The sequence below is a fragment of the Octodon degus genome, unplaced genomic scaffold, assembly GCF_000260255.1.
Source record: "Octodon degus isolate 3935 unplaced genomic scaffold, OctDeg1.0 scaffold00164, whole genome shotgun sequence".
Lineage (NCBI taxonomy): Eukaryota > Metazoa > Chordata > Mammalia > Rodentia > Octodontidae > Octodon > Octodon degus.
This window is the reverse complement of record NW_004524740.1, coordinates 1937873-1958933: the sequence shown is the minus strand read 5'-3', so window position 1 is coordinate 1958933 and position 21061 is coordinate 1937873. Positions and strand designations below refer to the sequence as shown.

General features: G+C 40.0%; 1 protein-coding gene and 1 pseudogene across 4 annotated transcripts in view; both read right to left on the bottom strand.

Annotated features, from left to right (window-relative positions):
* Window positions 1-21061, bottom strand: part of Acaca (acetyl-CoA carboxylase alpha) — a 292108-nt gene that overhangs the window by 30315 nt on the left and 240732 nt on the right. For all 4 annotated transcript variants that reach the window (XM_004643003.2, XM_023703133.1, XM_023703135.1 and 1 more), the window contains 5 exons: window positions 16883-17026; window positions 16195-16315; window positions 13089-13185; window positions 8839-8935; window positions 7739-7874 (listed from right to left, as the gene is read on the bottom strand). In XM_004643003.2, the coding sequence (XP_004643060.1) occupies window positions 7739-7874; window positions 8839-8935; window positions 13089-13185; window positions 16195-16315; window positions 16883-17026 (595 nt within the window). The remainder of the gene's footprint in view (window positions 1-7738; window positions 7875-8838; window positions 8936-13088; window positions 13186-16194; window positions 16316-16882; window positions 17027-21061) is intronic.
* LOC101591338 lies at window positions 1934-2589 on the bottom strand (annotated as a pseudogene).

Below are 21061 nucleotides of genomic sequence, written 5' to 3'. Positions count from 1 at the left end.
CTTGATCAGAAAATTTGGGACACTACCGAGGTACATGACATTACAGTACAAGTTCTCATATGTCCTGAGTCTTAATTGACCTTAGAAGGCTAGGACCAAAATGTTGGCTTTCCTTCTAGCCCTCCTTTTTCTCTAATTTTGGTCTGCAAACTTAGGTTGTTAACCATCCAGAATTTTTTTTTTTTTTTCCAGAACCAGGGATTGAACTCAGGCCCTTGCGCTTGCCAGGCAAGCACATATTCTACTGAGCTATCTCCCTGGCTCCCAGAAATTCTTCCTACACTATGTGGAATGTGTATGGTCATATACTCTGTACACATGATCAGAACAAAGACATTTATTCCTTTGGAGGAAAGCAAAGACCAAAAAAAATTTACTGCTAATTACACAATTGCTGTATGAAGAGCAGGAAATAAAGGACTTTAAGCGCTTTACACTAATTCTGTGGTTATGAAAATAATTGCTCAGTTCAAATTATTTTAACTAAATTAATTCTTTAGTGGATATTTCAACTAGTGCTACATAATAAAATCATTGTGTAATTAACAGTACATTTTTCAGTGCTGTCAAGAGGAGTTTAGGGCAAGTAACAGAAAAGTGGGATCTTCAGTCCTCTGCCTTATACACAGAGGACTGAAGGCATAGGCAAAAGATAAAGATAAAAAAATAGAAGACATCATAAAAAATCATTCTGCCTGGAACCCTCCCCCATATACATGTTATGGATAAATGAAGACAAAGTTTCTAGCCTCCTTCCTACCCAAATGATGGGCATCAAACCCAGTTCACCATGCACATCCAGCACACACTCTACCACTGAGCCATACCCCAGTCCCTTTCCAGCCTTTTGTTCACTTGTTTAAATCATTTATATCAAAATCTCTCTCTGTACTATCTATGGTTAAGATCTCCAATTCCCCATAGGGGAAGATTATTTAAAATGTATTTTCAATTGTTTAATTTTCATATAGACTTTTTTTTTTATACTTAGGGAAGGGACTACAGGGTGTTCAGGGTCTCACTACTCGATCAGACTCGTAGTGATCCATTTGTTTACAGCCTCCCAAGAGCTGGGATTACAGGTGTGTGCCACCATGCCCAGTCTCAATTGCCGTCTCATTGTACCCCTGGGGCAGGGTCCGCATGGCAGGCCTGGGGATCCAACCCTTGGCCCCCTGCGCCTGCTTGCAGGTGCTTTAATCTGCTGAGCTATTTGGCCAGCCCTTTGATGTTTTATTAGAGCAAAATTTCACCAAAAAGTGGCTTTTATTCACAGGATTTTTTTTTTTTTTTTTTTTTTTTTTTTGCGGAACTGGGGATTGAACTCAGGCCCTTGAGCTTGCCAGGCAAGCTCTTATTCTACTGAGCCATCTCCCCAGCCCCATTTTTTTTTTTTTTTTTGCTCCGAATGCCTTCAGGGCAGGTTTGTCTGGCTTGAGTTTGTGGGGACTGAACCACAGCAACCTGAGCCTGACTGCTTTGTTGAAGCAGCCACTTAAGGAACTGAGCTAAGGGGCAGGCCCCCTATTTACAGGATTTAATGTGCACGTGGTCAGTTTTATCTACTTAGACTCAAGCGAGAAAAACCATTAAGTCTGTTTATGTATTTTCCTATGCTAGGTTTACATAAAGTTTTTCACATTCATAAAAATCCTAATATTATAAATGATTAGGGCTGGCCAGATAGCTTAGCAGATTAAAGCGCCTGCTTAGGCAGAGCACAGTGGCTGGGATTCGATCTGTGTTGAGCCACAGATAGAGACTGGGTGTGGTAGCACTTGCTTGTAATCCCAGTGCCCCGTGGGAAGCTGAAAACAGGAGAATCACTACAGGTCTGATCTGGTAGTGAGACCCTGTAGACGCACTAAATATAAATGATGAACCTTCCCTTCCCCATCCGTCAAATATACAAAGATCTTCACAAATATACAATTTAAATTGGTTTAATCTTGAAGTGCAATCCAATCAGATCGAAAACTAAACATTTCAAGTCTTGTACCAAATAGTAAAAGATTTGAAGGCCTTCAGGATCTTTTGCCTGATTATCAATAAGAGAACCTATCTTTGATGTGGTAAAAGAAATATATTCATCTCCAATTACAGTTTCAAGCTGCTGTCAGCCAACTTGGTCAGGGGGTGGCCACAAACATCATCTTCTTTTGTAATTTCATTGTCATCAATAATTCTCTTCAGGTCTTCCGTTACACTTTTGTGGCTATATGCCTCTTTTTTTTTTTTTTTTTTTTTATTTATTTTATTTATGTGTGTGTGTGTGTGTGTGGCCAGCTCAGCCCACCAGGGGGTGGGGCTGACTGGCATGTGGTGCTGGGGGATTGAACCGTGGTCCCTGTGCTTTGTTAAACTTGTTCTAAGTAGGTGCTTTAGACCACTGAGCCATCCCACCAGCCCAATGCCTCTTTTCTGATCATAACATCATTTTTGTAATTGCTACTGTTGGTGTATCTAAGCTTCCTGTCTGGCCGAAACTCACACTCCAGAAACTCATGTTGGAACTTTCCCTTGTGCCCTACATAGTAGTGCAAGTAGAAATCACTAGCCATAGACATTTTTGTTCCTGGGAAAGGTGCCTAAAGCCTAACCAATGTACCCCATTTAACTTTTAAAAGCTGCTTAATTTCATTTGATGTAGAAAGTACTTAGTTGTTTTGTTTTGTTTTTGCTATTGGGAATCAAACTCAGGATCTCACACTTGCCAGCCAGGCACTTAAGCTGCTGAGCTATCTCTGTGGCCAGAAAGTGTTCATAATGAAGCTGAGATGTCTGCATTTTTCAAGTTTGTGAAATAGACTGTTTCATCTTTTTCATCATTAAGGATAGCATACTGTGTACCCCGATTGTACTGCACACTTACGTATACTATGCATGCGCACACACATGCAAATACACTAATCACTTAAACATGAGATATCATTTATATATATCTAATCTTCAGGTGAGTAAATAGAAGCTTAGTTAAATCAGAGTAAAGAGTATAAGATAAGACTCAAACTCATCTTTCTGGTTTTAAATGTTCACCTCCTGTATCTTACTTTTACTCTCCTCCTTATTCTAGGAAAGAGCATGAGGTTGGGACAATCTTTTTCTGATATCTAATGTGATGGCTAAGTAAAATAAAACCAGAAAGACTTAAATAAATGAGTGAATACTACCAAGTGTTGGTTGGATTTTGTTCTATGCTTAGAAGTGTCAGAAATTGCACAGATGATGCTAGCAGCTATGTGAAAGGCTAGATCTGGCTACCAAACAAGTATCTTTCAACAGCAAGACTTAGAGTAGAAAAGGGGCATTAGGCTTCATTAAAGCTGACATGCCTGGGACTAAAATAACACATCTAACCTGGAAATCACCCAGACCCACAATCCAAGCAACAAGACACCCAAACAGCAGACTATTATAGTACACACAAACATATAAATTCTATAATCAACATGTTCACACTGAATTGCAGCTGCCCTGAAACTATATATTCTGAAAGGTGGCTTAAACATTTGGCAACAATCTGACATACAATGTCTGAAATCCCTTTATGTTTAAGACATAGACTGAAAACAACTAAGAGTAGCAAGGGAGGGGGACCCCCCAAAGGTTTACATTAGAAATTAATCTAGGGAATTTTAAAGTTATACATATGATGTGCTGTCAGTTCTTGCCCCTGCAAAATGCACTAAAATGGAAAACACTGACAAGTTCTTCAGCAGAGAGGCAGGAGCTTCAAGTTTTCTGGCATTCTGGGAAAGCACCTCTGCATGTCTGGTGTTCATGCTCAACTTTTCATGTCCTCATCACCCAGGTACCACCCTGCTTAGGGTTGTCATTATTATGCAACGTGGATAAACTGTGGCAACCACATGTACCAAACAACAGAGCAGGGCGGCTGAACATGTTTCCACAGAACTCCACTCTCAAAACTGGAACAGATTTTATTGGCTTGGGCAAGATTATCTGTTAGAAGCTGAAGGTAAACGTTACACATAAACAAGCTGCATATACATAATGTCTCTCATGAGTTCATTATGGCTGGGGGACACTGTATTTCAACATCCGAGTAATCAGAGACTTTAAAATAGACTTTCATTCCAGTTAAAGTTTTCAATAAATGTGGTTTTTTTATTGTTATTTATAACCTGTCCCAGGAAAAAATAATAAGTATAACATGAAAAGCCAACTGAGAGTGACCCTGTAGCACCAGCAGTGAGGCGGCTTAATATCACTGGGATTTGCATCCTATCAAGCTATTCATGCTGAGGCTGGGACCCTGGTGCTAATTTCTAGTAAATTTCACGCTTGATGTCTCCCTGTTGTGGGTCATTGCCGGTTCGTCTAAATAAACTGCTTCCAAATGGTTCTTCCATCTAAATATTCAGCCAGTTTTTATAATTTAATTTTGCATTATGCTGAATAGCCTTCCGGCCAGATAGAGCTCATTGGAAAAAAGCACCAATACCATCTTGACAAGCTTTTATTTATTTATTTATATTTTTACTGCTCGAATTAGACCTCCTAGGCTGACTAGTAAAGAGTTTTTTTTCCCCCCTCCACTAATGTCAATTTTCAGCATAGCAAGAGCTGTCTCTAATCTTTTCCTACTCATTACACACAATTTTGGAGTCATTTTACCCACAGTGCAGTCGGCTTCTGGCTGTGTGTTTGTGTGCACTGAGGGATGGCATAATTGTTTATTTTCCCTCCCTGCATAATCCCCAGCCAGTATTGAAACCAAAACTGCAAACATCTCCCCAAGGGATGTAGAGAATGACAAGAGGCTCTCAGTTTAGGTCCCTTTACATGAGATAATACGCAGGAACATCATGACCTGTATGTAAATATGAAAGGCCCAGTTCCTCCCCCTCCTATTTCCACACAGATCTCTATCTTCCTTAAAGCTTGTCTGGTGTGATGTATAAAAGAATGCACCAGCATCAAAATTCTGAAGACACAGTTGCCCTACTCTGAAACTCCTTTTTGATCAGGAGAGGGGGAGAAGAGGGGCTACGTAGTTGCTATTTAGTAAGTACAGAGTTTAAGTTGGGGATAATGAAGAAGTTTGAGGTATAGATAGTACTGGTGGTTACACAACATTGTGAATATTTAACACCACTGAATTATACACTGACAAATGGTTAAATTGATAAATATTAAATAAAAAAGTGATAAATATTATGTTGAGGCAGTTCTTAACTATTTTGCCTTGAATTTGTGATCCTCCTAGGTTGGGTTACTGGACTGGATCTGACAGTATTATTATGCATATTTATGACATTAAAAAACATTTATAAGGTCTTAAAATTTCTCTTTACAGTAACTAAAAAGGTCCCTAAGGGAGGGTGGGACATAGGCAGATTATGTTTCTTGGTGATCTTAACATTTCTACTCCAAATTCTCTAGCTTATTTGGTTCTGAGATCTCAGATTAGCCAGCTCTGCTACAGGAAATCAGAAAGATCTACATTCCTTTCCCAACTCTGTCTTTTTTTTTTTTTTTTTGTTGAATCCTCTTGGGACATTTATTTACCCCTCAATTTATGCAAAATGTGGATAACAATACAACCAATTTCTTAGAAGTGAGTGTTGTGATGGCTATGTAAGATAATACATGTAAAATGGTTAGCAGTTTCTGGTGAAAAGCACTCAGTGAATCTTCATTGTTGTTTTTCTTATTGTTATAGGGCTAGCAGCCAATCTGGGGGCCTACACTAAAATATGCAATAGAATCAATGGTCTTCTTGGCATTTTTTTTTTTTTTTTTATTTTGTGTGTGGCCAGCTCAGCCCACCAGGGGGCGGGCTGGCTGGCATGTGGTGCTGGGGGATTGAACTGCGGTCCCTGTGTTTTGCTTAGCTTGTCCTAAGTAGGTGCTCCAGACCACTGAGCCATCTCACCAGCCCGTCAATGGTCTTCTTGGAAATGGTACTTCTGACACTTTTGAACTCTGAACTCAATATTAGACAGGATAGCCTCACTTCCTCCCAAGTGTGTGTTGAGAAAAACGTATTTGCAGTTGTCCTTGTAGAAATGCCACCAAAGAAGACAGCAGTGCATTCTGTTCAAATGCTTTCCAGTCAAGGAACAGAGAACCAAGTGAAATCTAATGCTAACTGAACTTCATACACAGGAGCAAAAGGGGAGTTAGCTAACCCTTTTCTCCCTAGCTTCCAGATGGTATCAACCTCTTTTGACCTTCATGATATTTTGTTCATACATTATTACTATCATTCGCTCAAGACGTTTTCTTTGATTCTGTGAAGCAACGTCTGACATATTTTTGCTTTTTCTGAGGTCACTACTATAGTTCTTTGCATACAGGAACTCAGTAAAAAGTGCAGAATTGTACTCTCAATTTCTCATATTTCCACTGATTTATTATGTCAAAAGAAATCTACCTTTGTAGTTAACACACACACACGCGCGCACACACACACACACACACACACACACAGAGATGATGTTTATTTGCATGTATAGTCTAAGTCTCACCAAAAAGTGAAAAATGTAAAAGTTCCTTAGCAAATATCGGCAAAGGGTAACTTTTCAACTAAAAAGCCCCCCAAAATTTACCTGTTCTCGTTTTTCCAGGGAAGTCTAGCCACACAGGATTTTTTCTAACCAGGCCGGGGGAAAAAAAAAATTAGCAAAATTTTGGGGTATCTCTCACCACATGGTTTTTATCTATAAAAGGAGGCTTAGGACCAGGGAGATGGCCCAGTAGAAAAAGCGCTCCCCTGGCAAGTACAAGGGCCTGAGTTCAATCCCTGGTTCCACAAGAAAAATAAAAAAAAAAAAAAGTAAGTAAAAGGAGGCTTACCCAGACTGTTCTTCCCTCAGAGGATAGGGGTGCTTCTGTTCTAAGCTACTTTTCTGTATCCTATTGAGAGTTCATTGCTCCACATTTTATATCTCTTTATTAATCTCTAATCACTCCAGCATATCAACTCCCTCCTTCCATTCCCCAACTCTGGTACCTCAGAATCCTGAAATAAATGAGATGTACACCCATTTTCCTACTCAGCCTCCAAATGTAGTCTCTGGCCTTAGCATGGCCATGGGTCTCTCCTGCTGGAGAGATAGCTTCACTACTTTAACAAGTGCATGTGTCTCCTTTGGCCCTCCCTATGGACAGTGGTTTTGCTCAAGAAGAACTCTCAGTTAATGGTGATACGGGCCGCTAATCATTAAGCAATTCCCATAGCACAAAACAGAGCCTTTGTAATAATGGTCTAATCTTGCTGGAGCCACAGGCACAGGGCTGTTGGTGGATAATACAACATGCCACAAATTACCACAAAGAACAGCCTCTGGTACTGAATTTGTTCATTTCCTTCTAGTTGATGCTAATTTCAGTCTTGGTCATTGCAGAATGTTAGAGGGTGGCATGGATAAAGAACATGCCCAGAAATGAGGGGCAACGACAAACATAATTCTTTCTTCCAGGACCATCAGTTTTGTAAAACCCACCTGTGAAAGCTAAATCCCCTGTAGCAGCCCAACTAGCTAATATTCACAGATTATTGTGTAGTTTTGAATAGAACTTGGAAACATTTTCCCATTTGAGTTGCAACTCAGAAGGTATCTCAGATGGAGCATAATCTCCAAAAAAGCTTAGGGTGATGGGTTGTCAGGACAACCACAGGCTTGTGGAATCTAAACTCACCCTCTTTCCTCCCTTACTTCAAGTGCCCAGTAATCAGTGATACCCTCTATCCCATAGCCAGGCCAAGTACCTTTCATCCCACCAGAGAAGCCTCTCCAGTTGGCAAAGACCATCAAAGGGAGTCCTTCACGGTTGAAGTCTTTGATAGCTTGATAGGTCTTAAATGCAGAGTCTGGGAACCAAACCTGTCCAGCTTGTTGAATTATCTGTTGGGGAAAGTCAAGGACCCAATTCACAATACATTTTTAGAGAGAGCCTCTGCAAGATGAATAGGATTTTATTTATTAAAAATTTGAAAACTCCAAATCAAACCAAGCAACCAAAAACTTGTTCAAGAAGATCATCTCTGAAGGAAAAAAGGAAGGATTTCGAATCTCTGACTTTATTACTCTTTCAGTCTTAATTATACCATCATTCCTTAGTTAAAAAGGGGAAACCTGACCGCATTTATGGGAGAAGGCAGTCCTAGGAACCCTTATTCAGGTTTCACAGAGGCAACTTTACATGACTCAATTACAATTCCTCAAAGCAAGCTACCTTTAAGTCTCCAAGTCCCTCCACATCTGTTTAGTAAAGTAGACTTCTCTGCATTGAGATTTATCAATAGACACTTGATGTGACATTACTAGTCACATCAAGAAAACCTACTTTCTAGTTTTCCTAATCCTCACTTTCTAGACAGTGTCAGGATTTGAAAAGGTAATCCACCTTCAAAAAACACAGGGCTATGGTGTTCATGCCAGGAATTAGGACAGACTAGATTATCAATTCTGGTTGTAATTCTTCCACATGGCTGCTCAGAGAGTCTGGGATCATTGAGACAGCACTGCCTCAGCTGCTTTTCTCCCTAACAAAATTAGAGCATTTTCTAGCATCAACAAGACTAGTGTAAAGGCCTTTTTTTTTTTTTTGCGGAACCGGGGATTGAACTCAGGCTCTTGCGCTTGCCAGGGAAGCACTTACTCCATTGAGCCATCTCCCTGGCCCTATTTAATTTTTTAGGCAGAACCAATGGCTTGCAGTTTATCTAGAATCATCTTAAAAGTGATCACATGATGATCTACTATTCAAAGTGGGTGGTTTGCAATGTTTGATATATCCACTGCAATAGTAAAAAAAGGCTGTGAACACAAAGCTATGCATAGACACAGAGTGTTTGAGGTGATCTACCTTGGCTTCAGAATCAAGGTTTGCAGGATCAGCTGGGATACTCAGTTCTACTGTTCGGGTTTCCACGGCAACTACTCCCACAGGTATTCCTCCTAGTCTGATTAAAAAAAGAGCGACATAAAAATCCAATGCATGTCAAGATTACAACCATTTATTCATTTTCCAATCATACTTCAACACTTGGGGAAAGACTAGAAGCAAACACAGTTAGCAGATGAGAATTTGACTCTTCTAGGGGTTAAAGGTGAGACTATTGGTTTTGGAAACCCACCCTGAGAATCATTCCTATTTCTGAAATGTCCCAATGTGAATAAATTATTATTATTATTATTATTATTTTTTGTATTTTAGGGAAGGGTCTACAGGGTGTTCAGGGTCTCACTACTAGATTAGACTTGTAGTGATACACCTTTTTACAGCCTCCCAATTGCCATTTCAGTGCTTCCTGGAGGGTGGGGCTGGGCAGGGCTGGCACAGCAGGCCCCAGGATCAAACTCTGCCTGCTTGCAGATGCTTTAATTTGCTGAGCTTTTTGGCCAGCCCTAGTGTGGATAAATTCAAAGTAGGAGTTTGTGGGGGTTGATACATTGTATCAACTTGAGAAGTGAGAAGCTTCTTGGCAGGTCCCAGCCCTAGATTGACTCAGCACAAAAAGGATATACAAGGGATTTGAGGATGGATTCTGTGAGCCACTTTCTTTGAGGAGCCTATCTTTGCAGCCACCCCACTTCCTTGGAGGAGCTCCCATCTAGGCAGTCAGTGTGGAAGGAAAGGAGAGAGGCTTGACAGACACCATAGGTGCTGCTCCTTCCTCTGCTTTTTGTTGTTTTCCACTGCCATGAATTGCTGCCCTCTGCCACATGCCAGTCTGCCTTGCAGCCAGAGGAGTATGGACTGAAACCGCCACAAACTATAAGCTAAATAAACCTTTTCCTTTCCTAATTTTGGGCGTTGAGTATTTTGTCCCAGCAACGAGGACAAAGTAACTGAGACAGAGTTGTACAGCAGTCCTTCACTTATTGCGGAGGTTACGTTCTAGACACACCTGCAGTACGTGATAATCAGTGAAGTAGTGATGTTATATTGATGTTAGTATTCACATATATTTTAGGCTTTATAAACCCTTCTCACACTTTTAAAAACACTTCTCGTGTTCTTAACCATTTTCTAAACTCATAAACCTATGTAATTTTAACATATGTATACTCTACAGCAGTACAAAATCCTGAAATATAGCTAAAAATCTGCAATAATTTAGATCAGTATTTTTTTGAAAACTCACAGAACAGTGAGTCCGCAAAAGTTGAGCTGTAAAATAGCGAGGGACTACTGTATTAGGGAGCCTCTACATTTGGCCTCAGCATCCTGTATGTGCATACACATCCACATTTAAGGTTTCCAAATGAATTTGCTTAGTTCATTCCAGAGCATCTGCTGGTGAGGATGGTGGGAAGTGGTTTGATATGTGGTAGGAATCTGAAGATCAGTAACTTTTTAATGACATTGTGGAGAGTATTAAAAATGTGGTTCCAGATGAAACTTGAGGGTATACATACTAGATCTCAGAATTGGATGTGTATATGTAGTATATGTGTATGATGAAAAATATGTGCCAAGTTGGCCATGATAGTGTACTCTCAGCACTCTAAAGCAAGAAGATTACAAATTTGAGCTAAGCCCAAGCAGTTTAGCAACTTAGTGTGACCCTGTCTCAAAAAAAAAAAAAAAAAAAAAAAAAAAAATCAGAAGAGGTTAGGATGTAGCTCAGTGAAAATGCCCTCAGTTCAACCCCCTGAACAGTAAGAAAAAGTAGAGTAGGGAAATGGTTAAACCCTAAACTTTCTCTTTTTCTGGAAGACAGCAATGAAACAGGGACAACTATGAGTAATCTTGATGAAATCTATATTGAAAGTATATATTTAATCTCAAAGCTATGTTAATTTACAAAGCTTCTCATGTACATAAGGCTTTCTATACTTCATGATACCCTCTTGTTCTTCATAAAAATTTTATAGGAAAAATCAGAATGAGAGACAGGGGAAGTTGGGTAATGAAAGGAAGAAATGTTCTGGAAAATGATTCAATCTTCACTGTCTTCATCACATTCCTTGGGGTTGGGGCTGAGAGGTTATGGTCACTCATTCCCCACAGCATCTCCATAACAAACTTTCCATGAAAGATGCTGGGTACTGAAAATGGATTTTTGTCATCACTAGAGGCCTAGTGGGGGCATGTGTAGAGACCACCCACCCCCTTGTCACTTGCCTGCACTAAATCAAAATCAGAAGCCCTCTAGACAACCAGACAACGAGCAGGAGGTACACAGGAGGGTTTAGAAATATTTCTGTTCACAATGATTAACAATCCAACTGGAAACTTGTAATTGCAGAAGCCACCCTAAATCGGTAACTTATAACTTATATATTAGGGCCCATGTGACCTAATAAAGAACATCTTTATCCGAGTATTACAGTTATTTATTGAACTTGAAAACAGCTCAGAACAACTTCTGTTTTCTATTATACTTCATATAAATTTTATCAGGCTAGCACATGAAGATGCTACATCTTGTTTTATAGTGTGTCCCTGGACAAGGTGCCATGGAATAATAAAAGACAATTTACAGCCAATAGCACACATATTCCAAACATACATACCAAAGATGAGTTTTGGCAGCACTTACAGTAACAATCCCAGAAGAATACATTTATATTTATTTCTCAAAATGCCATTGCTTTTGAAAGAAGCTAGTTTCATTTTTGTTTTATATACTTGTAAGCATGTGTATGTGTTTGGAGTAAGAGGCCCAGAACTCATCAGATAGAAGAAAGGGAAAAAGTCGGTGAGTGTCAGAATAAACAATGGCAGAGCTCACCAAAGCCAAGGCTTGACTGATCGGAGTAAATAATCCCTATTCTTCCAGTCATAAGTGTAAAGCATTGTTTTCTTATTTCCCATGGGAAGATCTTAAAGACTTTTTAACAAACATTTGGCTTTGTGAGCCTTAAAATGTCATGTTTTTTTAATAGATAGGAAAACTGAAGCAGAATACATGAGAGACAAATTCTCAAAAAGTTGCTCCTAGTGTGATATTAGGACTTTGTAAAGAGCCAACAGACCCTTGGTGGAAGGCTCTAACTCTAGTGTGTACCCCATGTATAGCTCCCCAGTGGAAACTTGATTGGCATGAAGAATAATTCTCACTAGAACCCAGAACCTGGGGAGAGGTAAAAGCCCTGAGACTGTAAAGAAAACAAGCGGTTAGTTTCAGTGAGTTTCTATTTGAGCTGACTCTAGGTCTGACTCCTATTCAGAGTCACAGTAGAAGATCGTGTCTGTGGGATTTGCCATCTGATGGCTCCTTGTCACTGGCAGCACGAGGTGTGCTGACCTGCTGTACAGAGAGAACCACAAAGCCTAGAATTATTTTCAAGGCTAGAATCTAAATCTCAACCCAATGTGGCACGTTTGAGAATCTTGAGCAGGTGCCACTTTTCACCAAGATAAGGAAAACTGATTGCTCCCGAGAGGCAGGTGAGCTCCAGATGCGGGTCCCTCAGGCAGCGTGTCTCTGCAGTGCAGAATTAGATTAAGATCAGCCTTGGCAGGTGCTTGTTATACTGAGTGCTGCAGATTATTTTGTATGGAGCTTGCTGTTGAGTGAAGCACTTCTTAAGAGTGGGTATTAAAATTTAATAGAAACTTCAATTTCCCACTTGAAAAATATGGGTATCCCAGCAGCCTACTTGAGCTTATTTTATTCATGCCTGCTTCAAGTAAACTTTTTTTCTTGGTAATTCAAATCTGATTATAATCCCATACAGTACATAAGTCACTTAAGTAATCTTAATGCCAAGAAGAAATTTCTCTCATGTTATGTAGAGAAGAAGCAGGGTCTGATTCACTTGCCCCTTTCTCTTGAGGAAAGTGGTCTTTGGAGGAGACAAAGTCTTTGGTGGGCCATTGCTATTGCAGCTGGGCTCAACAGCTCCCAGAAGCTTTTCTTTCAGCATGATAAGGAGAAAATATTGTCAAAATTTCCCTTAAGATTAGGGATATCACTGAAGTTATATACCAAATAACTACTGGAAAACAGTATTCCAGTTAGGATGCCTTGGCCATCGCTATAATCCAATATTCTTAGAAAGTTTAGACAAAGAGAGCACTATTGGTAAAAATCTATATACCCATTGCTCTCCTTTCTTATTTTCAGTTGGGAGAAAATGAGATTCCAAAATAAGTGCTCTTACCTGGCTCTACCAACCACCACAGTTTGTGCCCATGGCTGCATAATCTCTGAGAAAGATCCATAGTCAAAAAATCCACTCAACCACTGACCTTTTTGGGCTACATAAGGAAAACAAAAAAACAAGTCAATCCATTGTACTTGATCTGTTGAATTTAATGTGGGATTTTGGGGATAATTTGGGGGAGTTTGTTGTTATTTCTAACCATATTATAATAGATAGAAGTATTAGGTAGCTGAATGTTCATCTGCCTTAAGACATATTCTCCTATTTCATTTGCTAGTCTGCATAAAAAGAATCATTTATCAGCAAAAGCATCATTTATTGTTAAACGATGGGGTTCAGCCAGCAGAAAGAGTTTGCATGCTTTTATATAAATAACTTGATTTTTTAAAGATACTACAAACATTTGTCAAAAAGTAGCCAAGTCATTAAAGATGTTTTCAAAATATCTATTTCTACTTTTAAACTTGCCTTACAGTTTTGTTTGATTCCAATGATTTTCTTTAAATGAAAAAAAGATGGAAATAGCCAAGTAATAAGTATTAGTGATCAGATGAGGACTCAAACTCGGGCAAAAGAAAAAGGAGTCAATTTTTCTAATAAAAAAGCAACAAGAAAGATCTACTTCATTTTCAACTGTCAAAGTATAATCTTTCTATAAGGAAGGGCCATAAACATATACTCTCGACAGAGCAAAAATCTAATGGTTAAGATCACACACTTTAATGCACATAGAACTTCCTTCATTGACAAGACATGCAACTTCAAACATCTTAGTTTAAGAAAAAAACTTTCGTTCCACAGGTATGAATGTTTGACCAAGGCCCCATAAAAGCTTCTGCAAATAACTGTTTCCTAGTTTGCCCTCTTAGCTCACAGCTTCTCTGTGATTCTTCTAATTTGAACATGGCCCTCCACCCCCTAAAAACCCAAGTCCAAAACCAATTAAAAGCGGAGATCTGAGCAAGCTAACCTCTGCTGACTTAAACAGGATGGAGAGTGTTTTATCAAGACTAAACTTGTAATTACTGTGTTCTACATTCCTTGCCTCTATGGCCCCAGTGTAAAATGTGATCATCCATTTCAAAATTATCTCTCTATCGTGAGCCCAAAGCTGATCGTTTAGATTCCAGTCTCGTGTTGGGCGTCAGTTTGAAGAATATCATGGCACTATCTTCTCTAATAAATGACTTTAACTTTTCACCTAGAAGATATCTGCTTTAACTTATCACAGGGAATCATCTGCTTTCTTTAACGCTTCCACTAAATTAAAATCTGAAGTCACTCGATTTGGGAGCGAATGTTAGCTGCACATGGACAGCAGGATGAATTACTATAGAGTCGATGAAAAAATATTATCCACAAAACAGAAAACTTAGTTTATCAGAAATTTCATTTTATTCTGTGGATCTCGTTAATAATGACCAAGATAATCTTCATCTACACACACTTCTGTTCACCCATGGTCTTCAAGAGGGGCACAAATTCTGATGAAGTTCTAAACTGAAGTTTTAGGTACATCAGAATATTTAAATTTTAATTTTTTTTGGGGGGGAAAGTACTGGAGATTAAACTCAGGGCCTAGTGCACAGTAGGCAAGTACTCTAACATTGGACTGCATCTCCAGCCCTTTTTATAATGCCTTGCTAAGTTTGCCACGATAGCCTCAAATTTTGCAATCTTTCCGCCTCAGCTTCCTAAGCAGTTGGAACTACAGGTATGTGCCACCATGCCCAGCTGAATATTCAACGTTGTATCTTTGGATCACTTTATGTTGCTTACTCCAATAACAGTGCTTTGGAACTAGAGAATAAATTTCTAGATGGAAATGTTTACTCCTTTAAAAATCTCTCTCTCTTTGTACAGCAAATAACCACTAGGAAGAGAGTATGCAATGTGTTATTGAAACTGTCCTACCAATTAGATTTGAAACTGTCTCATTGCTATTTGTCTGTCAATGAAATTATGGAAAAAAAAATCTCTCTCTCCTGCCCCCTATGCTGCTTAGGAGAGAGGGAACAACTAATTAGCATAGTTGGACTTCACAGTCCCCAAAGGCGTATTACATTCAGCACAACACAGAGCTAAGGAGTCTAGCTAGGTTGGTTCAGTAGCACATGCCTCTATCAGCACTCTGAGAGGATGAGGCAAAAGGATCACAAGTTGGCGCACACCTTATATCTAAAAAAAGAAAAAAGAAAAACAGGCCACAAGATACAGCTCAGTGGTTGGCATTACTTGCACTTTACAATACTAAGGCATAGAGCAAGTAAGTAACTTGCCCAGGTGAGATGGCAAGTGGCACAATTAGTATATATGCACATAGGATTGTAGGTCCTGACCCCTGGCATTGTTTCTTAAAAACACACACACACACACAAATACCCCCAGCAAATTTTAGAAATATATGAAAATAATACGCCAAAGAGAAGTACTATCCTGCCACAGCATTTTTTTTTTTTTTTTTGTATTAGGGTTTGAACACAGGGTCTTCACACTGGGCTACATCCCTAGTCTTACTATTTTTTTACTTTGACACGGGTCTTGCTGAGTTGCCCAAGCTAGGCCCAAATTTGTGATCCTCCTGCCTCAGCTTCCCAGAATGCTCAGATTGCATGGATGCACCACCACTGACCAGCTGCCTCAATTAAACATTTACTTAGAAAACTATTATTTTTTTTAAAAGCTTTTTTTTTTTTTAAATGTGTGTGTGTGTGTGTGTGTGTGTGTGTGTGTGTGTGGCCAGCTCAAGCCCACCAGGGGGCGGGGCTGGCTGGCATGTGGTGCTGGGGGATTGAACCGCGGTCCCTGTGCTTTGCTAAGCTTGTTCTAAGTAGGTGCTTTAGACCACTGAGCCATCTCACCAGCCCCTAGAAAATTATTTTTAAACTTAAAAATGCATTTGGCCCAGGTGTGGTGGTGTACATCTGCAATCCCAGCACAAAGGAGGGAAGATCTCTGCAAGTTCTAGGGTAGTCTAGACTACACAGTAAATTCAAGGCCAGCCTGAACTGCATAGCAAAACCATGCCTCAAAGAGAGAGACAAAGAAAGTTAAGTAAGTTAGTCTAAAAGCTTCAAAGCCAGAGTACTACAAGCATACATACTTGGATGAGGACGGCCTGCTAGCATCCACCGAGGATCATAAGGAGCTTTTGTGGGAACAAACTCGATGATTCTATCTATAGGGTCCTTGGAGTTGAGGAGAGGTACAGAACTGTGCACACTCTATAGGGAGATTAGGAGAGAAAGAGCACAGCAATCACTGAACAACAATCGCATACTCCCAACTCAACAGCTACACACAGAACAGCAGAGACCATACAGACAAAAGACAGCGGAGACCACATTGAGAATTATGCCCACTGCTCCTGGCCATTAGCCAGGAGCTTTTCAGTTACATGCGAAGCCCTGAGAACATGCTCAGGTCTCAGCTCTCATTTTGGAGTCAGGCGCAGTTGTACATTCTAACTCTTGATTTTAACATGCCCAACCGTTCTGGGAAGTTCCCAGAGAACAGAAGGGTGTAACAAAGGAGAAAAACCACAAGGAAGAAGAAGTCTTAAATATGCTAGGACTGAGCCTAGATAGGCGAGAAGGTGTCCATATAGAAAACATTTTAAAAGGGCCTAAATAATAAATCCAGAAGGGTAGAAGGCATAAGCTGGCTTTAAAAATAAATCAACATTTTTCAGAGAAATCTTCTATAAAAATTTTTCCACCATAAAGATGAGCCTGTGAGTGTGGTGGTGGCAGTTCTGCAGGCAAGGTCAGTGTGGGTTAGGAGGGGCTCACCTTAGGCATATACGACAGCCAGTGCAAGACAGTGAAGACTCCTTCAAAGTCATCACAAACAGTGCTGTGGGTTACTCCATTGTTGTGCATGATCTGGATGCCCCCAAGTTGGTTATTGGAGGTATATACTTCCCGCCCAAGGACCTAGAGAAATGAACAAGAGAAAAGACATTTGTCACCATCGGAGAAAGGAAAGGAAAAAAAAAAAAAAAAAAGATAGTCTATTTCAGTTTTCACTAAAGGAGGTTTTTTCTTCTTCAAGACAGAGATTCTTGCCTCCATGGGTTGCTCTTTAGGACTATTAGGAGCTTTTACCTTAAAAAAAAAAGTTAGAAAACAAAAAAGAATTTATATAATCACACATAGTACTGCAATTTAAAAACAGCAACCTCTAGCTGAGACTAACAGTGTATAGACTGGGTCTCTGAGACACAGGCTACCTCATCAAGTACTCAGAGCTGTTATGCACATACTCAAAAAAAGGTAACACGCTTGTATTTTCTGCCCATCTTTAGTGATGATGATGAATCTCAGTTAAAGAAACTTTGTTGAGGGTAAGACTCCTCATTTTTCTACAGAACTAACTTTCCCCATGCATTTGACCTTCAAAGCTGATCTCCACATGCAAGTTCCAAGACTGGCAAAATCCTGATGCACCAACTCATGATAAAGACACAAGCCCCTCAATGTCAAGTCTTCTTTGTGTGTTGGGAACAGGGCTGTGATTTATTCCCAAGCCTGCTTCCCCTTTGCCCTTCCCTTCCAAGGCTGGAGGGTAGTCAGAGCCTCATCCCTAGTGTTTTTCTAGAGGAGTTTAACCCTTGCCAGGTCACAGGGCGCCTGCAATTGGAAGCCACAAAGTTTCCTTTAAAGAAGAAAAAAATATTCTTGGACTTGGAAATTGTAGGGTTTCTTTTCTTCTTGAAGATGGGTTAATAATTTCTTTCAGGGAGGGAGATTTTCTGACCTAGCAGATGGGAGTCTGGCAGCCTGATCACTGACTATTGCAAACCGCTGAGTGTGTAGTAATTGCCAGTCATCGAGGGTGGCCCTGGAGAGCCCTAAACAGTTGTGGAACACTTACTGTATTTTCCCCCCCCCCCCCCCCATCTTTTAAAAAATAACGGCAATACAAAATTCCTTTTTTCCTTCCTTTTATTCATTTTCAGTCTCTGGGGAGAACCTAATAAATTAAGGGCCAGAAAACTGTACCTGTGTATTCCCAACTGGCTCTCCTTGTTAGGAGCTTTGAGAGGTTCCCTCGTGTGCTGGGTCAGTCTCTATACATCAAGACCGTCTAAAGACTGAGGAAGTTGGTGACCATAGTAATAACCTCTCAGTAACCCTGCTGACCTTATTTCCATTTAACTTCAGCTAGGAAAGGCGTAAGAGACTTTTCTGAAAGAATATGGAAAGCAAAATTGCTCTCAGATTACTGCTTTCCTTGATAAGGAAGCACAGAGAGCAAGCCTGTATAGGCAGCCCCAAGCTGAGCAACATGCTGGCAGCTCCTTTGAAGGAGCTCTGTGAACAGGGGAGACCATATCTGACCACTGGGCTCCCATCCTCCTCTCACTCCATCTTTAATCTCAGCCCAGGCGCTGCGGCTCTTTTCTCATTCTCCTGCTGTCTCTTTCCATTTGCCCTCTCTCTGACTGATACACTGATCTCTCGGTCACTCGGCTTTCTGCTCCACTGAGTCCATATTACTAATAACACCTCCGCCACGGCCAGTTTACCTCATGAAGGCAGGAGCACATCATTACAAAATAAACTCATAACTTTGACATTCTAGCAAATACACGCCGTTTGTTATTTTTATGGCTTTAGTCTTTCTAACAGGCAGAGGGCATTACATACCTGTTTCATTTATATCTTTAAATGTGTGCACACATGCACACTCACACATGCATCAGGAAACAAAACAGAACAAAAAAACCAAAGCAAAACAAATAACTAGCACAGTCAGTTGAAGGCAGACCCTGGCAGAGGCAGAAACCTTGTCACTCAGGGAGGCCATGCTCTGATCTGGCTCTGGTTTTATGGTCGTCATAAACCCGATGGCCCACAACTGGTCCTTCTGGGACAGACTGCCTCTCTGCTAGAAGTCATTCAGTGTGATCAGCAGTATTTTTAATTATTAAAATAAAATCAGAAAGGAGAGAAAGGAATAAAAGGAGACACTATGCTGACCCTGAATATCAGACATTCACAATCTATCATAAGAAGACATCCGCTCCTTGTCCATAAGATGGGCTATTATCTGCTCAGAAACTATCTTCTGTTCTCCCTCTAGTGCTTGATAATGTCCAACAATCAGAATTTTACACATTTCCAAAATTAGTACTGGGCCAAGAAAAGACCAAGCTCAAGAAAGAGATCACAACAGTACAAAAGTTGCTTTGTTGTTTAAGTGCACCTTCTTCAGACATCTTTGTCCTTCATGGCAACGAGGAGAGCATGTGGAACGAGGTTTCCACCAGAGGTGCTCTACAGCTTATCTATTCTACCATGTATGTGTTTTGGGGATATGGGGGATTGAACCCCGGCATGCACTGTACCACTGAGCTATGCTTCTAGCAACTCTATCCCCTATTTTTATAAAGACACAATGTGGAAGGAGCACATTTCAATAATAGCAAATTTCCCTTTACAAGCGAAAACTCAAGTTGTAACATGGCTTTGTTCTGAAAAAACAGCAATATTTCCACATTTCTTTCCCTCTGGGTTCCAAGGAAACCTAATCAGGGCTTCACACAACCAAGAGCATTATTTCTGGGGTAAATATTTGTCATGTGAGAAGACCCATTTAATTTAGAAATAAAAAGATAAAAAACACAGCTTAGACTAATAGTACCGAAACAGGTCTCTCAGAATGGTCTTATCTTGGAAGACAGGGATACAGTGGAGGCACACACAGAAATGGAACCTGCCCCACTCACTACAAACATGCCAATGATCACAGCTACTTAACAATCAATAAGCAGAGAGCGGTACTCTCTGGTTCATCGTCAATGACCATAGGCCTGGAGTGTGCACCAGCAAAATGAGAGTACACACAATAGCTCCTGATTTATAGGGGTTGTTGCTAACTCAAGCGGTTTTAATGATTTTAAAATACTTCACAACAAAAGCTCTAACCAAGGGAGCTGAATCTGGGCTAGGCTAAAATCCATTCTATCTAACACTGAAATGATCATGCAGAAATAGTCAAATTCTGATTGGCATCTAGCAAGATGAAAAGAGGCTACAGAGCCAGAAACACTGTGTTGTTCATCAGTTATGTTCTCCTGCTGTCCTTCTCCAGAAACACCTGGGGTCAACAGCCTCCATCAGCATAATATTTTAATAAAGTAGGTAAGCTTCAAGCTTCATTTGACACTTTAAAAAACTTTCACAATAGGCAGTTCTGTAGTAGACAAGTTGCCTGCCATATTTCAGTTTCCAAATTATTCCTCTCAAGTTTTTGCACTGCATCATACAAATTTAAACATATCTTCTCAACAACCAATCACTATTTAAACACAGAACTCATTTGAACAGGGATGATACTCCTGAGGCCCTCACTTTGGCTCAGTGGAATAAGCGCTTCCCTGGCAAGCGCAAGGGCCTGAGTTCAATCCCCGGACCCGAAAAAAAAAAAAAAAAAAAAGATACTAGAGCCTTTAGAAATGTTAAGATACATTAAGAAGTATAAATGAATGCAGTCATACATACATGCTAAGGCCTCTGGGTTGCTGCTGCTTATCTATAGACACTGCAGACAGCTCAGGTTTACCACAGCTGACAGGCAATGAAAACAGTCTAATATACCGCCTGCTCCTGCCCTTAAATCCCTTTTTGGAGATCAAGATAAAAACGTTCTTCCTTTCCCCAGTGCTCCAGACAAAATAGTTTGACTGAAGTGGCAGAGCACTGTGAGGTTTTGTGCAAGTGAAATCACTATGTAATATTGAATGAGTGTAGTATTTACTTGTCAGAATATTTGTCAGCACAGGCATTGAGATTTCCAAGTTTTATAGATTCAACTTAGCTTAATCTAAAAAAAAAAAAAAAATTGTTTATCCTGATACACATATTATATTAGGAACCCTTAGACTTACATATAAATATAAAAATGATGCATACTGATGACAGAATAAGAAATGAAATCCACTGCTGCTTTCCCCCCTTGTTAAA